Here is a 19,157-nt window from a genome sequence, read left to right on the forward strand (position 1 = left end):
TATTGACATGAAGTACCTTGTCTGAAAAAGGTGTTTGTTGTCACCTCACATAATAAATGTATGATTCATGAATTCTATAAAACCATTTATTCTCTCCAAAAGTATTAAGGTAGACTATGTTTTGTAATCATTTAAATTGTATATGGTCACATGTGTTGTCTTTGTACTAAAATATATAAAAACAATATATTTTCAGTTTTATAAGGATCTTCTACCAGGTATCCCCTAAGTATTCACTTAGAATGAATAAAGACATGTTACACCTAAAACTCTGGATTTTGTGTAGTCCTTTCAATCACAACAAACTGTATTGTGGTCAACCATAGCAAGTGTTGGGAGTATTGATGTCAATCATTGCCAGTGCCGGAATTTTAAAAGAGAATAATTGCCAGTGCCAGGAGTATTGATATCAATCATTGCCAGTGCTGGAATCTTCAATGAGAATAATTGCCAGTGCCAGCTCTTATTGATGCCAATCATTGACAGTGCTAGCACCTTCAATGAAAATCATTGCTAGTGCTGGCTGTATTGGTATCAATCATTGCCTGTGCTGCCAGCATTGTCTACCATGGCCACTGCTCTAAGAATTGATTCTACCACTGCCAGTCTTTGGTAGCATTGCAGAGAATCTTTTCCACTGCCGGCAGTACCCTGCTGCCAGTGCCGGTGGCAGCACTTCTCCCTGGCACCAGTGCAGGGCGAGGTACTCCCGAGGGCTTCTCTTGGCCCGCCCCTGGGCGGCCCCCTTCTTGTTCCGGAAGCCGGTGCCCGGTTACAGGTGCTAAGAAATGGCGACTGATGACTGCGATGTGGTGATGGTTTCGGAGTGCGATGTGATGTCGGAGGCGGAGGCAGAGAGGTAAATATAAGCGGGAAGGTCGGGAGAAAAGGGGAAGTCTGGCGGGTGGTGGCAGGAGGCGGGAGTGTGGAAAGCTAGGCTGCCGGCAGCGAGCCTCGGCCTCGAGTAGAAACGCGGTCCGAGAGTCGCGGCCTAACGATGATACCGTGTGTCGGAGCGAGGCTGCAGGCCCTGGGACCGAGTAACCGACCGCTTCCAGTAGATCTGGAAACGACAGTTATCGGGGGGAAAGTCCGAGGCTGGACCTAAGACTTGGGCCTCGGTCGTTAAGTGAAATGGAAGGTTGAGATTTGACCGAAAATAATAACCGCCAACCACCAGTATTTATTTAAACGGAAACTTGAATTAGAATTTTCGACTTTTATTTTAAAACGTAATAATCCAGAATCAGAATTAGAATCAGGTTTATTATCACCGACATGTGACGGGAAATTTGTTACTTAGCAGTTCAATGCAATACATAATGCAGAGAAAAAATAATAAAATATATTAATAATAAACAAGTAAATCAATTACGTATATTGAATAGATAAAAAAAGTTCAAAAACAGAAATAGTGAGGTAGTGTCCAATTGTACCTGCCCTTTATTGGACGGTAGATCCTAATGGTAATTTGTGTATAGATAATGTATATAAGAACTACTCTGATAATTCAGTCAGAGTTAATAATTTCCAAAACAGTAAGTACTGAGATTTGGGGATCAGAAGCAATGTGGATCTTTCTGGTGCTGACACTACCCACGTGGAATTTTGCCTCAGGAAGGAAACAGGAATGGTGCTTCCATGAAAGTCTAGAACTTTCTGCTTACACATCAGATATTAATATACCAGTTGTATTTTTCATACACCAGCATTGTACACTGCCTGAGAAGACTGCTTTAATTCCCAGATAGTTCTGTATTGATTAATTTGATTAGTGCATGTGATCAAAATGTTCTGGGCTATGCTGCAGCCAAAGATTACTCATTAAAATAATGGATTTTTGTTTTCTGGTGTGTTAAGTAGCTACTTTCCCTTTAGATATAATGTTTTCAAATAAAAAAACACTACTATATGCATTTATAAATGTATATATTATACATTCTTGCAATTTATTTTATTCCAGTCAAATATCTTTTTATTTGGATATTACACCAGGATCACTGTCTTAAAATTGCAATTGGTCAGATATTAGAATACTAAAGCCTTTTGCGGAATATATAGTACCTAATTGAAGTACTTGAGATGATAAAAATGTTGCTGTGATTTGCCAGGGGCACTCTCACCTTTGAATCTGCTTGTTATGGGTTCAGATCCCATTCCAGTGACTTGAACATAGAATTGTACATGAGGAGTGTTGTAGAGTTGGTGATGCTCCCTTTGGTTGAGATGTTAAGTGGGGGACGTATCTGCTCCCTCAGTTGTATGTCAGTGATCTTACAACACCTTTTTGAAGAAAGGCAAAGGAGTTTGTGCTATCCCAGCCAATGTTTACCCTTCAGTCAACCTAAAAATAAGTTATCTTCACATTGTTGCAGTGCCACATTTCCTAAATCAGAATTTCTTTATTGACTTAGATGATTTGATGCTGTGAAGGACATCCTCAACCCAAGGCATTTCATGAAATAATTTAATGGAGGAGCTGGGGAAAATGTGGCAAGATAGACTACCTAAACACCATTAAGAGCAGGTTATATGACAGTAAAATACTGGAAAATTTGAACATTTTTCCAAGTTCTTCCTTTTCCTCTACCACCCACCCTCAATGGCAAAAAGGATGTTCATACTGGGTAAAACTTGGAAAAAATTGAGACTGAAAATTTAAGAGGCATTTGGATTCTGGGAAATTTGCAACTAATATAAACTGGACAGGTTGTACCTGGATAGGATCAGGACAAATATCCTCATGGTGGGAGGGCTGTGTTTGTTATTGCTATCCAAGAAGAGGGGCTGTGCTTAAAACTAAAATGGCAGGAGAAAAGGAACTTGAACAGGGAGGTAGAGAAAAAGGAAACAAGGAGAGAACTGAAAGGCAAAGGGAAATATAGCAAGAGGGCTAATAGTATAATAAAGAAGAGTCTAAAGGTATTGTGCCTTGTTGTGCAGAGCATTTACAGGCATTCAAATCAAATTAAAATCAAATAAAATTTAATTATCATTCAACCATACATGGATACAACCAGACGAAAGTGTTTCTCTGGGGCCAAGGTGTGAAACATACACAGCACATTCAAAATAGCAAGCAAAAAAACCATATATAGTCCAAGACCCTGTGCACCATGTCCCACAAATTTGTTACTGTTGCTCACTTCTATTGTCTGCATGATTTTTTTTTTCCCTCGCTGGACATTGGGGGTTGCGCTCTTTTGGTTTCCTTGCTTTGTGACTGCCTGTAAGCAAACACATCTCAAGGTTGTATAATTTATACATATTTTGATAATAAATGCACTTTGAATCTTTAAAATTGGTGGTACAGTTCCAGGCAATCCAGCCTGTCATTCCACTGATCAAACACTGGAGAGAAGCACTGAGGGGAGAGGCCAGCCCCCAATCAAGCACAGATGCCACACTACACTGCCTCTGTTGTCTTCTCTCTTGGGCTGCAGCAGCAGGCAAGCCTGCAGCTCAAGGCTTGATCCTCGCTACAACCAAGGCTACGCAGCTGCCACGCTGCCCGTCTTACCACCAAACAAGGGAAACAGGCCTGTGGCATCTTTTATTATTAATATCCAGCAGGGTCTTGTGATCACAAGAGAAATGTCCAAGACAATTTATTTGATTTGGTTGTCTATGGGCCCCCAAGTTGCAGTGGTGATGTGAGGGAGGGAATACACAAGAAATTCGAAATGTGTACAACAAGAATTCAACTATACTTAGTAACTTCAACTTACAACTGATCAAACTAAATTAGCAGTAATATTGTGGAGGAAGAATTCCTGGTGATTTATTTATTTTGGACTAATTAGAGAACAGGCTGTTTCTAGACTGAGTATAGTCCAGTGAGAAAAGAAGAATTAACAGTTTTGTGGATGATTCTTGGTGAGGAAGATGGATTGTGAGAACTGGCAAGGAACATAAAAATTGACTTTAAAAGCTGTTAGAACTATGTGGAGAAAGAAGTGTTAGTGAAAACAAATGCAGTCAGTAATGGGGAAGTGGGAGCTATGATTGTGGATAAGAAAATTGCTGAGCAATTAAACATTTGGGCTCCATCACAAAGAACGACTTGCTCAGGCAGGCAACCTGGTCAGAATGAACGAGTTTGGCCAAAAGGCCTGTTTCTATGCTGTATAACTCTATGAAGACAAGTAACTTCACAGATATGTTAGGGAAACAAAGATCTAGCAAATGGGAGGAACTTGAGGAAAAGAAGAAATAGTGTTGGGGGAAGTAATGAAGGTAAAGGTTGACAAATCCTCAGAGTCTAATATTCTGCATCCCACAACATCCTGGAAACTGAATGATCATCCTTCAAAATTGAACTCTAAGCAGGGTGAAGGGTTGTAAATATAACTTTATTTTTAAAAAGGGAATACAAGTATGGACCTATTATGCTAGCATTTATTATAAAAGATGTAAAGCATATCAGGTTTGAATAAAGTCAAAGTAACGCACACAAAATACTGGAGGAACTCTGTAGGTCAGACACTATGTATGAAGGAAAATTTATTCTGGATTTCCAGCATCCGCATTTTTTGTTTTTGCATGAAGGCAGTATTGGTTTAGCAAGGGGATTCTACTAGTTTTCTTTTGAGGATGTACCTGGTAGAATAGATAAGGGAATTACATACTTACGGGGGTGGTGTAACATACTGACATTGATTGAAAATTTCTTGAATGAAAGGAAACGAGGAGTAAATATGTCTCTTTCTGAATGCAGTGCCATACAGATTAGCTAATAGTGATTAGGGCCCTGCTGTTTACAATATTTATCGATGATTTGGATGAGGGAAGTAAATGTAACTCCTGCAGATTTGCAAATGACACAAAGCTGGGAAATATGAAAAGAGGATGGAAAGGGGTTCCAAAGTGACTTGGACAAGTTGAATGAGTGAACAAATACATCACAGATGCAGTTTAATGTGCATAAATGTTAGGTTATTCATTTTGGTTTTGAACCAAAGGTAGATTGGAGAAGAAGAATGTACAATGAATCCCAAGTGTCCTTGCCTGCTGCTCAGTGAAATGAGCATTCGGGTGCACCAAGTAGTTAAGAAAGCATATGGTATGTTGGCCTTCATTGCAGGAAGACCTAAGGATTGAACAAGGATGTCTTGATGAGACCCTGGTGCTTTGTATGCATTTTGGCCTCCTTGAGGAAAGAAATTCCTGCCATAATAAAAATTGCAACTAATTTTTACTGGGCTGATTACCAAGATGACACATTTAATGTTTAAGGAGAGATTGGTTTGATATTGGCCTATAGTAACTGGAATACTGGAGAATGAGAGGAGATCTCACAGAAACCTAGACATTTCTAACAGGACTACATGAACTAGGCACAAGAAATTCTGCAGATGTTGGAAATCCTGAGCAACACACAAATGCTGGAGGAACTCAGCAAGTCAGGCAACACCTAGGGAGGGGAATAAACAGTTGATGATTTGGGCTGAGATCCTTCATCAGGACTAAAAGCAGGAATGGCGTTGCTGATGGTCAGAAAGGCCAGGACCAGGAGTCACAGATTCAGGATACAAGGTATACCATTTAGAATGTCTTCACCCAGTGGGTACTCAATCCTCAACTGATGAAGGCAAGCATGCCATACACTTCCTCCCCAATGACACTGATCTCACTGGCACTTATCCTGGAAAGCAGAACGAGTGCTACATCTGCCCCTACACTGCCTCCCCCTCACTACCATTCAGGGCCTCAAACAGTCCTTCCAGGTGAGGTGACACTTCACCTATGAGTTTGTTGGGGTCTGGTGCTCCCGGTGTGGTCTCCTGTATATCGGTGAGATCCGAAACAGATTGGGAGACCACTTCATTGAGCACCTACACTCCATCCACCAGAAAAAGTGGGATCTCCCAGTGGCCACCTATTTTAATTCCACGTCCCATTCCCATTCCGTTATGTCATTCCATGGCCTCCTCCACTGTCGTGATGAGGCCACACTTAGGTTGGAGGAACAACACCTTGTATTCCGTCTGGGTAGCCTCCAACCTGCTGGCATGAACATTAATTTTTTGAACTTCCAGTAATGCTCCCCCCTTCACCATTCCCCATCTCCCTTCTCCCTCCTCCCCTTTTACCTTGTCTCTTTGCCTGCACATTGCCTCCCTCTGGTGCTCCTCTTCCCCCCCCCCCAGCCCTCTTTCACCAATCAAATTCCCAGTTCCTTTACTTCATCCCTCCCCCTCCCGGTTTCACCTGTCACCTTGTACTTCTCTCTCCCCCCACCTTTTATATCTTACTGTTTTTCTCTCCAGTCCTGCCAAAGGGTCTCGGTCCGAAATGTCGATTGTACTTTTTTCCACAGATGCTGCCTGGCCTGCTGAGTTCCTCCAGCATTTTGTGTGTGTTGCCATCACCCTGTCTACCTGTGTCACCAACTTTTGGAAACTTTGTAATTGTATTAGCAAACAACCTGCTGAAAGAACATTTTGGGTCCTAGGCCTCTGCTCTACAACACCCTAGAGGGCTCTGACATTCACTGATTAGAAAGGTTTAGTATTTAGGTAGTGAAAAGTACATACAGGAATGAACGGTTAGAGATGTTTACATTGGGATTTACCAACAAACATGGGCCTTAATTCAGTAAGTAATTCTTTGTAGTTTTCAACCATTCAGTTGTTTTGGAAAGCATTCTTTTTCACTGAAATGTCCTATCAAAATGAGTTTCTACTTGTTTCTATAGAGTTAAAACGGGCTTAAGTAAATTGCATTGTTCTCTTTGAAACTGAAGTAGGCAAAGGGCTCCCTCAACTCCATTGGAGGAATTCAATCAACACTCAAAATCTTAACCTTTAAGCATTTAGATGTGTGACACCTGTTAAGTTTAATTTATAGGTTTCTGATTTTATTAGATAAATGACTTGAAGCATAAGGTTATATTGATAACCTTATCCATTTGGGAGCAATATACAGTATTCCATTTCTGAAAATTCTTCCCAGCTTGCTCTGGTTGCACACTGATTTCATGCTAAAGGCATTTTATTCTTGAATGCTCTCATTGCTTTGAGTTTGCGTATCACTCAGTGTAGAACTGAGTCATAGGGTTCAAGTGACACCACAGGTTGATCCCTGCTTTTAGTTGAAAGCCTTAGGCTTGGATGCCAGAGGGAGAGAAGAATTTAGAATTCTCTAAATTTTGTTTGTCCTTGTTGATAATTGGGATTGCATGGTGTGTGTCATACAAATAAATTAACATAATATTAACACACTCCACCTTCTGATTTATATGAGAGTGCTACCAACTGAGCCAGTTGTATTTCATAACCTGCATATTACCCAATGTTAAGAGTTATTAGCAAATCAATGTTTTTTTCTTCCTTTTTGCTTTTGGATGGAGCTCCTTGTGGACTATAATTTTATAACTAATCTCATCTCTTTTTGAGAATTCAAGCACACTTAACTCACTGCTCAGTAAACCCACAACAAGTAATCTCATTGCTGATCATTGACTTAGTATTCATCATGGTTCTAATGTGATGAATCTGTGGAACTCATTAACTCATGACTGTGGAGGCCAACTCACTGGGTATATTTAAAGTGGAGGTTGACAGGTTCTCAATTACTAAAGGTGCCAAAGGTTACGGGGAGAAGGGAGGAGAATGGGATTGAGGGATAATAAATCAGCCATAATAGAATGGTGGAGCACACTGGATGTTCCAAATGGCCGAATCTTCTCCTGTGTCTTGTGGTCTAAAGTACACTGGTGTAGGACCATCTTATTAACTCACTCGGGGCAATTCACAGCAGCCACCTAACCTACCAACCCACATTCCTTTGGGAATCAGAGCACTAGGAGGAAACCCATACATCACTGGGAGAAAGTCCAAACTCCACAAAGAGCAGCAAAGGTCAATGGCAGGGCAAGGCAGTGGTTCTGTTAGCCACATTATTATCCTCTACACCTTGAATTATTCGATGGTAATTGTTAACTGAAAAATTACACATCGATCTATATACCTAATGTGCCACAATTAACAAGTTTGAATGATCAGCTGAGCTATTTTTTTCCAATTGTACTAGTGCTTGAAATATGATTTAATCTTAAGAGAAAATATAAATTAACTGCAAAAGTTGTAGTATTTACAGCTAAATATGATACTTGATAGTGATTAAATCATTATTATAAACTTTTGAATTTTGTTCTCTTAATAATTCCAATTAAATTTCCCTCATGTAATTGGTCTGTGTGAGTTACACATGAATCTGATTATGCCGGCCAAGTGATGAAAATAGTTTTATGTTCAGTAGCTGTCCAGTTAAAGGCTTTTGGTAGAATAGAATTTGTCTCTGTATGTTTCTTATAATATTGACTTATGGAGGAGCATTTCAACTATCTAATTATTCTATATTGAATATATTTAGGTAAGGACCTGAAAACTCAGCTTGCTAACATGAGGCCGATGTAAAAGATGACAACAAAACGCAGCAATGATTAGTTAGGTTTTGAGGAGCTGCTGTTCTGGGAATGTCAAAGACATGCCAGTGATAATAAATCTGATTCTGATTTTGCAATCTGAAATGTGAACTTTGAATTAATCTTTAAAAATAAAATAATACCTGAGATACACAATAAGTGAGAAAGCATGTTTCAACGGAGAAACAGTTTCAGGTCAGAGACCTTTCTTCAGAACTGGAAACTTGAGAAAATACATGAAAAGCAAGCTAATTACAGATGCTGGAGATCTATTTATCACATTTAACAGATCATTCTCCATAATTTCTGTCATCTTCAAAGAGATTCTTTTCCTTTCGGCATTTCACAGGGACCATACCCTTTGCAACTTTGTGGTACGCTTTTGCATCCTCACCAACTACCTGTCTTCGGTACTTGCCCTTACAACTGCAGGCAATCTTAACACTTGCCTCTTCTTTTCGCACCATTCAAGAACCCAAAGAGTGTTTCCATGTGAAGCAACAATTCGCTTGCACCTCTTCCAAGTTAGTGTATTGAATTAAGTGTTCATAAACTGGCCCCCTCTGCTTTGGAGGAACCAAACACAGATTCAGTGATTGCTTTGTGAAGGTACCTGCCCTCAGTCTGCAGGGTTGATTATGAGCGACCCATTACCTGTCAGTTTAATTTCCCATTCCTCTCCCACTGTAACCCATCATTCTGTTACAAGGATGTCCAGTGCAAGCTGTGGAATAGTGCCTTATCTTCTGTCTAGGCATGTTGCAACCACCTGGACTCGTACTGAATTCTGCAGTTTAACGCAACTAGATTGCTGTCTGTATCAGTCATCCATCTGTGATACTGACTTACCCGGTGACTGTTTCATGCTCCTTTTTTTCTTTCCCTCTGGGAATGGGGGACATGTACAATTTGACCTCACAGGCTCTTCCTGCTCTACATTTTGTAACTCCTACATACTTTTCTCTATCTTTTTGCTTTCGAACTGTTCCCATTCACACAGTGAGAGATAAAATTGTTTACCACTTATTCCTATGTTCTCTGCAGCTTTACCAGCAAATCAGCTATTTGCAGATCTTTTCAAAACATTATGCTGTACTGTGGACACTTGCTTACCATTTTCCTACAAATCACTTAATTCCTAATTACATGCTGCAAAGAAGAACTACAGCTAAGAGATTTATAACTATATTTCCCTTGTAGCCATTCTTTTGGGGAAAGGAAAAACTGAAGGGTGATTGGATGGACATCCTCGCACGGTAAAGCTGTTTGAGGAGGTAGATATAAAGACAGTGGTCTTGACATTACATTCAGAGGTGAAGTGATCTGAAGAAAACTGCACCAAGATCTATTGATCTTTTGACTTGGGTTTCTCATTTTCTTACATAGTAATGCTTAAGATTAAATTTGAGAACATTAGCAACATTGATGTCAAGCTAAATGAATAATTAGTTCTGATGGATTCTGTCAGAAAGCAGACTAGGAAGGAACAATAAACAAAGCATGAAATAATACATAAGATAGAAGCTGAAATATGTTGAAGAGAATCGAGGGAATTACAATGCAGACAAACTTTTTTTTACAACAGGAAATTTATAACTGAGTAATATGAGTTGGTTAATGCAGGATATCTTTAACATGTTCTCTCAATTTGTGCAACAGAACATAATCTTTTCAATTACCAGAGTAATTAATAAAATTACTCATCACATATCTAATTTATTTTACTTAGAATACTTCAGATGTAAAAATCTAGGCCATTTCTGGGGATGTTCAAATCTGTAACATGTTTGTCATTAATCATCTAAGGAATTATTGGCTGTCCCTGTGTAAATCAGTGGGTTTTACAGATGACCTTAAGTTCATTTTGTCTACAAGTCAGAAAATACACAAAAATCACTCTATGGTGACTATATTTCTGCAGTATTGGAAAGAAAGGCATCAAAATAGAAGGCTGTTAAACACAATTACTGAAATGGAGCCAGGGTGGAGGAAACTAGTTCAGTCACTCATAGGAATGAACATTGGACTTTTGAATTTAATAATATTATGGGAGGTCATTTGTATGTGTGGGTGTCCAGAACTTGGGCGCTCATAACTTGGGATGGCCTGAATGGAGAAATATTTTGCTCCTGCTTCAACTGGCATTGAGATACTAAACAATAATTTTGATAATTAAGGGGACAAGTGAGCAGGGTTATACTGTTGGCTTGGAAGAAGTGGTTTGGAAAAATGTATAAACATGTATATTATCCACTTACAGTTCTGAAAACGTTTTAATTAATATGATAGAAGAGATGGTGAATGCAAATAGCCCCTGGTTTAACAAAGTTAGTTCTGCAAATTTTCAAAATCATTTGGAGTTTACTGGATTATTTTTGGACTGCAGTGCCATTGGATTGTCACCCATTTTGCTAGCATTCAATTAAATGCAGAATTGTTAACAAATGATGTCTGGTGAGAGTTAATCATACATCCACTGCTGATTGTAGCAGGTAGCAGAAGAAGTTGATTGTCATCTGACTGTACATATAACCAAACAAAACAACATTCCTCCACACCACGGTGAACCCAGACAACATGTATCACACACAGCACATAAACCAAAATATTATACTACAAATAAGTTAATGAAATATAATTCAAAATGCATGTAATAAAGCACAGCATAGGTAAACAGTATGGTAAACAGCTCACTGTCCTAGTGACAAGACCTCAGTGGTGGCAGTGCCTGAGGAAAGAAGCCATTACCCAGTCTGGCAGTCCTAGTCCTGATGTTTCTGTACCTCCTTCCGGATGGTAGTGGGTCAAAGAGATTGTGGGACAGGTGGTAGTGATCCTCAACAATGCTTTGGGCCCTCTGTCTGCAGTGCTCCCAGTAAATGTCACAAATGTTTCATCCATTGCAATGTTTTGTTTTTAAACAATTAGAAATTTTTCATTGTGAGTAGGGTTATTTATGATATGTTCGCTGTATTAATTCTGTCCACCATAATTTAAGAAGTTGGTTGAAAATCACTAGTGATTTTCACAAAAACAACCACATGAAATTAGAAACTGGAACTTGCTGTTTGCATTTTACTCTTTATCATTACTCAGTGATTGGGTGCCTTTGCTCATGGGAGGGAAGGACAGAGCAAAACACACGCAACGCTGGAGGAACTCAGTAGGTCAGGCAGTGTCTATAGAACTGAAGGACAGGTGATTTCCCTCAATATAAACACAAGGTTCTGCAGATGCTGGAAATCTTGAGTAATACACAAAATACTGGAAGAACACAGCTGGTCAGGCAGACAGAATCTTTATTTCACTCCATAGATGCTGCCTGGCCTGCTGAGTTCCTCCAGCATTTTGTGTGTCCCCCAGAATATGTTACCTCTGGAGATTTGTGGTTTTTGGAACCTAGGAAACCATGACAGAAGTGTGTTAGTGTGACTGCCAAGTTGGGCTGCTAAGTAAGGAGCACATGACATATTCAGTAAATTCTATATTGGAAATTTAGGTCTCTTGTTAATTTACCTTTTCACGGTCTTCAAGGTTTTCAAGATTTTTGATGAATGAAAGTTGCATAATGTTTTTCACAACCTTGGTTATTTCTCAGGGAAAAATATAGGTAAATGCACTTTGCTTTTAGCAAGGTCCCACAATCAGCAATTAAATAAATGAGAAGAAAATTTGATTTGGTGCTCGATTGAAAGATCAGTCAGGACATTAGAGCAGCACTTTGAAAAGCACTGTTGGATCTCTTGCATGCTTGCTTAGTGCTGTGTTGAAATGTCATCCTAGATTAGTCTTGGATTTGAACTTGTAACTGACTCCTGAGCCAAATCAGGCATTGCATTCTTTCTCAATCTGTCCATGCAGTTCCCTGGATCAACTGTGTGAATATTCAGCATTAGTTAAAAGAACTTGGCTGTCAGTTTGAGAGAATGCAGTAGTGGTTGTGTTTAGGTAGTACTGAAGTACTCCAGAGTAGGAAATTTAATCACAGCCACTTAAACTTGCGATTGCTTTAAAGAAACATCTTTCAGCACTCCACAGATATATTTCAAATAGAAACAGATGAGATTAATAACCACAAGTACTTTCAAGAGATGTTGCAGCAATGGCTTCTATACAGAGTTCTGGGCAATATCACTGATTAGGCTGTACAACAGATTCGTTGGAAGGCAATTCTTCTGGATTCCAGGTGTATCAAATGTCCTCTCGTCATAGTACAGTTTAATGCCATGACTCGAAACACCAGAACATTGAATGGCCTATGTGGCAGCACGATTGTGAGTCAATTATGTTAAACAAATCTTAAATATCCATGCTGCAGATAAATCCTGGGAGATTAACATCTTTATTTCAGTGCTGTTGACCACAGAAGACCTATGTGTCAGCAGTTAATAATGTGCTCATAAAGTTAAAAATGTCTTTGTAATCTGCATTCATCAAAGACAGGCTCTGGGTTCTTGCTGTTGATTATGTCTGTTCCCTTTGACGGAATGCTCCTTTTAATGAGGGCAATTCTCCCACGAAGTAATATTTTATTTTAGTTTATGGAACCACAAAATGAAAGATACAGCTTCTGAAGTGTTAAAAATCATGTGTGACACTAAAAGCAATCCACACTAATCAGATCCAATTTGCCTGAGACATTGCATCTGGTGATTAAACCCTTAACCAGCATAACTTATTTCTTTGAATGTATTCTATGTAATTTTTAAATCCATAATTAAGATTAGCTTCAAAACATGTACATCAAAACATACAGTGAAATGGGTTGTTTTGCAGCAACAACCAGCTTGTGCTGGGGCAGCCCACAAGTGTTGCCACGCTTCTGCCGCCAGTATACCATGACCACAACTCACTAACCCTAACTGATGTCTTTGGAATGTGGGAGGAAACCAGAACACCCAGAGGAAATCCAGGTGGTCACAAGAAGAATGTACAGACAACGACAGCTATAAAGCGAATCTGCTAGCCACTACGCTATGTGCCGCAGTTTTGCAAAACAAAGTGACTTGCAGATCAATTGTTTGCTGTCTTTACTTGGAATAGCGGTGAGGAAAATGGGGCTGGTGTTGTGTGCTTTCAATATTTAGTCAATGCCATATTAGGAACAAATAAAGGACTACTAGGAGGAGTCACTTAAATGAGGAGTGTTTCATTTGGCAGGTAGTTTTATCATCAACCAATCCATTTAGGAGTCTGGAGTTGCAGGAATAACTTCTAATGTTACTCTTTCTATGTATAGATGGAGCTTTTTGGTATTTCATGCACTTGTCAAGGACGTACATATACTGTGGTATTTGAATGACTTCACCCAGATATCTTGCTGTGCTTGTGAACTGATAATTAAGGCTACCTTTCAAAAGTCTTTTTTGGAACATTTCTCTTTTCAACTTCCATTGTGTTTCATATTTATGTCATTAATGTGCCCCTCTGTAAACATGTTAATTATTGCTATGTTCACATTCTAATTACTTTCTCCTTGACAGAGAATTTGCTGGAAATATGAATCATATTCTAAAATAGATGCAACAGTTCATGAGCTTTGGTGGTGGTGTCACTTGAGACATACTGTAAATCTACCTTTTCATTTTGGTGCTGATGTATTCACAGATTCACGGCAATTTTTGTTTCAATTTTAGATTTTTAACTTTCATTTTCATTTCTCAACTCTGCTCCTTGAGTATCAGACAATTCCATCATTTTTTTTTTGGAAGTGGTTGCAGACTGGCTGAGCATTCAAGGACAAATCTCGTGTCCCTCATTTGGTATTTGGGTCTAGTGCCTTCAGTGCAGTATAAGTGGAATTAATTTTTTTTGTATCTTCTCGAAGTGTGCAATCCTTGAAAAGCCCACACTTGCCTGACACTCTCTGTCTGCCAGAGGGAAAGAAGAACGTGGCTGTTCTTAATCATAGAATCGCTGTTTTGCAAATTGTAAAATGTTACTGATGGTATCTGCCACCAGCGTGGAAAAGTCTAGAGGAGTAGAACTTTGTGGATTCAGTGGTTTCCATTGCTACAGATGATTCAGTCCTGTGGCCCTAATCTCTTCACTCCTTTGTCAGCTGTTCCTGGACATGAGGTCCACAGGTCAGTCTGTCCATCTCTGATTACCCTGAGAAAACTGGTTGGTCAGGAGTTTTTATTTGTTTTACAGCAATCAAATGTGGGCACTTAAGAGGATGTAAAAGTCAACCATATTAGAGAGCACATTTTAGGAGTGGCTGATACCTTTTTCAAATTGCATTCATGAACCAGATTGAAGTCAGTTGCCTATTTCAAAGGTGCATATAAGCCATAGGAATCTTTCACAGGTTAAGGTACTGCATTTTATTTTGTTGAGTAACTCAAATCTCAAGCATGTTTAAAATTCTTCAGAATGATTGAAAGGCAATAGTGGAATATTATATTGATGTCATAGCATTGACATGTATTTAATGCATAAAATTAAAGCTGTTTTTTTTTAAATTTTACAGAAGGGCCGAATCATTTAAAGAAAAAGGAAATGAATTTTATGGGAAGAAGGACTACAATGAAGCATACAATCATTACACAAAGGCAATAGGTAAGGATATGATTTAAGCCATTACTTTGTCATTAGTGTGGATTCATGAGAAACTTGCAGACTTTTTAAGTGGACACAGCAGTTACGTTTTAAATGCTGGTGTTCAATTAAAACGATAAGCAGTTTTCAGGACTATTACTTCTCAACTATAATTTGTAAATGAAAACCTAATCAATTGATAAAATTAAAAGGTCATCTCTCTGCTTTTGTAAATACTGTTTCATTTTGATAATTTTACTCTTTTGTTGGCTGCTGTATTGAACTTGTGCAATTTGTAATATCTGATTGAAGAGAAATTGTTATGGGAATACATTGCAGAAATTATGGGAATTAAGAATTTGTCATAATGTCATACTTGTCTTGAGACAATTTAATACTAAAAATGGCTACTGAGCAAAACCTGAAAAATATCCAAAAATTATAAAAATACACAAACTGTGGCTACATATATTTGTTATGTGGATCTTGAATTTTAATCTGAATTAAGCTTAATTGGCAAAGAAGATGTTACATAGCATCTGAGGAAGAATATGCCAGAGGAGTTTGTTAAACCCAGGGAAACTGAAAACAGTTACCATGATACTTTCCATATCGTAAAACAAGGTTAACAGCTGCAAGGGTACAAGTAGCCTCAGGTGCCTTGGACCAGGGGTCCCCAACCTTTTGCGCACTGCGGACCGGTTTAATATTGACAATATTCTTGCGGACCTCGCATGCGTTCAAGTTCAACAGTGGGCGTGGCAGGGAATGAAGAAAGGTGCAGCTGACTCATATCGGTTCATATCGCCAAATCATATTGTTTCCTTGTGGTCCGGTGGTTTGGTTGGGGACCACTGCCTTGGACCATTCATTTCATCACTACTCGGGGATAAAAGCAGGCATGAAAGTTAGAAGAAGGTATGATCAGGCTTGATTCTGTTGGCACCTTTGGTTAAATGGCCTATATACTTTGATGCAAGGTAACAGAAAGTCCCTGGCAGCTGCTACTTAAAAATTCAGAAAGAAAAACAAATAGAAGAAAAGAAAGAAAGAAATATGCAAAAATATATTTAAAAAACTTTATTGCTAAGCTTCACAAAGTACTAGTGTTGTCTTTCTCTGTGGTTTTTATAATTTTTTTTAATCTCAGAGGCTTATTAAATCTGGTTTTATGCTATTGTGTTAGCTCGGGTATATTGTAAAACATTTGACTTCTGGTTAATCTTACAAACTTATATTTCAGAATAGCACTAGAATATTAATGGTTTGTGAAACTTGGGTTTTTTGCTGCTCCCTTATATAATATGACAAATAAAGTGATCATCATCATACTTTACCACCAGCTGCCTGTCACCTACCCATCCTTCAGGTATGGAAAACCCACTGTTTTTATGAACAGTAATTTTGAGGGTGTCAGGCAAACATATGAACTAAAAGCTGTTTATGTAATACATAATTAGCAATGGTATTGATGTCGTGTAGGCCAACAGTAATTTCTGTAGAGCAGGAGTTCAAGAAAAGTGCCTGACATCTCGGCACAGAATGGCGAAAATTCATTCTGACTAAACTATTACAATTAGTGGATTTATTAACTGGGTATGGGTATCATAAGCAATTCTTACTTGCCCTTGAGCTGAATGGATTGTGGAGTTATTTCAGAGGGCATGTTCACATTTATTTGCATTTGCCAAGAATGCACAGGCAATTTTTCTCTGAATGACAATTGGTAAACTTTTCATTTTGTTTTGCATCAGTTTAGTGGTCTTGTTGCCATTATTATCGATACTAGCTCTTTCTTGCAGAACTTTTAAACTCTTCCACACCCCCGCCCCAAACTGCAAAATGGTCTCTTGATTAGCAATATAGTCTCAAATATTGCTCATGGAGTACTTTACCAAAATTTATATGAAATGGGTTTAAATTAATGTTGATTTTTATATAAAGTATTCATTTTGGAATGCCTTCTAAAATAACTTAAGTATTCTTTTGTTTAACCAGATACTTGCCCTAAAAATGCCAGTTACTATGGCAATCGAGCAGCTACTCTTATGATGATGGGTAAAGTCCGGGAGGCCCTTGAAGATGCACAGCAAGCTGTGAGGTTGGATGATACTTTTGTGAAGGTATGTCATGGATGATCAGTCTGAAACTTAGTTATGTGTGATGGTGAAACTCCTGTTTTTATCTCCCAAATAACATAAAACACTTCCCTCAAACTTGTAGGCATTACATTTACTGCTTCACATGGTAAATAAAAGAAATTTGTTCCCTTTAAATCTGCTTGGTGATTTACAACCCAGAAGTAAGTGTGACTTCTGAATGTATTTGCATTCACTCAAACCAGATCATTGTGAATTGTTTTATTTTTGGAATGTATTGAAACACTTCCTTAAAAGGTAATGTATCTTTTGAGGATATTGGAGGTCACATCTGTTAAATTTTTATAAATAGTATATAGATGTGTCTTCGTAGATATTCAAATTAGAGCTTAAATATTGGGATCGATCTCGTTTTTATAAATTTGCGCATGTTTACTTTAGACAGTGAATTAACTAGGGCATTTTCTGGAAACTAGCAATGCTTGTTAATTGTGACTCTGCTGAAAAGCTGAAGAGCATGACACAATTTTCTTGTTATCTTTTCTCAGAGTGTAAATATTACATATTTACCAACAAGGCTAGTACTGATGGAAGCAGTTCAGAGATGTAAATATTGAGATGCATAATTTATCAGTTCACTTTTCCCACTTTTCGAGCAAAGATCCCAGTGACAAATCCTAGCTTAATATATTGTTCAAGCAAAGTTCCAAAAGTTAATGTTCAAGTTACAATAACAAAATGTCTGTGTCATTGGACTAGCAGACAAAGTTATGGATTGTTGTTCCAAAGCCTCGTGTTAAAATTCCATTCAGGTAACTAAGGAATTATGTAATTTTTTTTTTTTAAAAATCCACAAAATTGTCTTTTAAAAAAAACCCATCTGATTCACTAATGTCCTTCAGGGAAGAAAATTTGCCATCCTTGCCCCCTTTGGTCTATACATAATACCAGGCCCTGCAATATAGTTGATGACCCAGGACAATTAGGGATGTACAATAAATACTGCCATTGCCAGCAGTGTCTTCATTCTGCAAACGAATATATTAAAAACATAGCCTGAAATGTGCAAGGTTCCAAATACTTATGTAACCCTCAAGTTTTGTTGGCTGCATAAGTCTAGGGAAGACAATCTCTGGCCCATTACATTAGCAGTGAAACCTTTCCCAGGGTGTTACACTTATAGCATAAATAATTAGGTACCTACTAATGATTAGATTTCATTGATGTTCTCATGGTAACCCCAGTTTCTTCTAACATGATTTCATTGTTTCATTTCTTAGCTTATGGCATTACCTCTCCATGAGTTTCTGATGTACACCAACAAAACTATTTCTGTCTTTAGGTTTTGAATTTATTACTACTTAAAAGTGAAGAGGGGGTTGGAGACCTTTCAAAAGCACATTTTATTCTGTGTCAGCAGTTCTTCATGTTACAGATTTTTCAAACACTGTGTTCTAACTTTAGGGTCACCTGCGAGAGGGGAAATGTCATCTTTCCTTAGGGAATGCAATGGCTGCTCGCCGGTGTTTTTGTAAAGTTCTGGAACTGGAAAGTGACAACATTCCGGCACACACTGAGGTAAGAAGCATATCTCTTGTAATTATCTCCAGCTCTTAACTTAGCAAACATAAATACATGATTCTAATGGGGAGATAGAAGGATGAATTGTGTTAACAGCTGCAGCCGAAGATCAATCCTGCTGCCAGCAAACTGTAATAAGCTTCCTGTAAAATCTTGATTCAAATTCAAATAGGACAAGATATCAAATTCTTTTCAAAAGTGAATTTGATTGTTAAAGGAGAGTGGTGCTGAGACTGAAGCAGAAGCCAAATTGCATTACAAAAAAAAGAAAAAATCATACAGGGATCTGTGTAGTTAAAGCAAGTTGATTTTAATTTCTGCAGAGGAAATAAATTTTATGAAGGCTGATAGTTTTGAAGGGATATGAGGATATTGATATTAAAACAAAAAGGGATTAAGAGGAATCTGACAGGCAAGAGTTAGAAGGACATAAAGGTGGTTCTGGGCTTCACTGAAACAAAAGTATTTAAACATAGTCTAAGCATTGACAGATGACTTCTGTTTCTTCT

The 19,157-nt window shown here is 38.4% G+C and overlaps 1 protein-coding gene across 1 annotated transcript in view; it reads left to right on the forward strand.

Moving 5' to 3' along the window:
• Positions 1–707: 707 nt before the first annotated feature.
• The window catches only part of dnajc7 (DnaJ (Hsp40) homolog, subfamily C, member 7), a 37,276-nt gene continuing 18,826 nt past the window's right edge, over positions 708–19,157 (forward strand). Inside the window, exons 1-4 of the mRNA XM_072249718.1 lie at positions 708–859; positions 14,901–14,989; positions 16,967–17,091; positions 18,532–18,645. Coding sequence (XP_072105819.1) covers positions 789–859; positions 14,901–14,989; positions 16,967–17,091; positions 18,532–18,645 — 399 coding nt within the window. The 5' untranslated portion in view covers positions 708–788. The remainder of the gene's footprint in view (positions 860–14,900; positions 14,990–16,966; positions 17,092–18,531; positions 18,646–19,157) is intronic.

The sequence above is a fragment of the Mobula birostris genome, chromosome X, assembly GCF_030028105.1.
Source record: "Mobula birostris isolate sMobBir1 chromosome X, sMobBir1.hap1, whole genome shotgun sequence".
NCBI lineage: Eukaryota > Metazoa > Chordata > Chondrichthyes > Myliobatiformes > Myliobatidae > Mobula > Mobula birostris.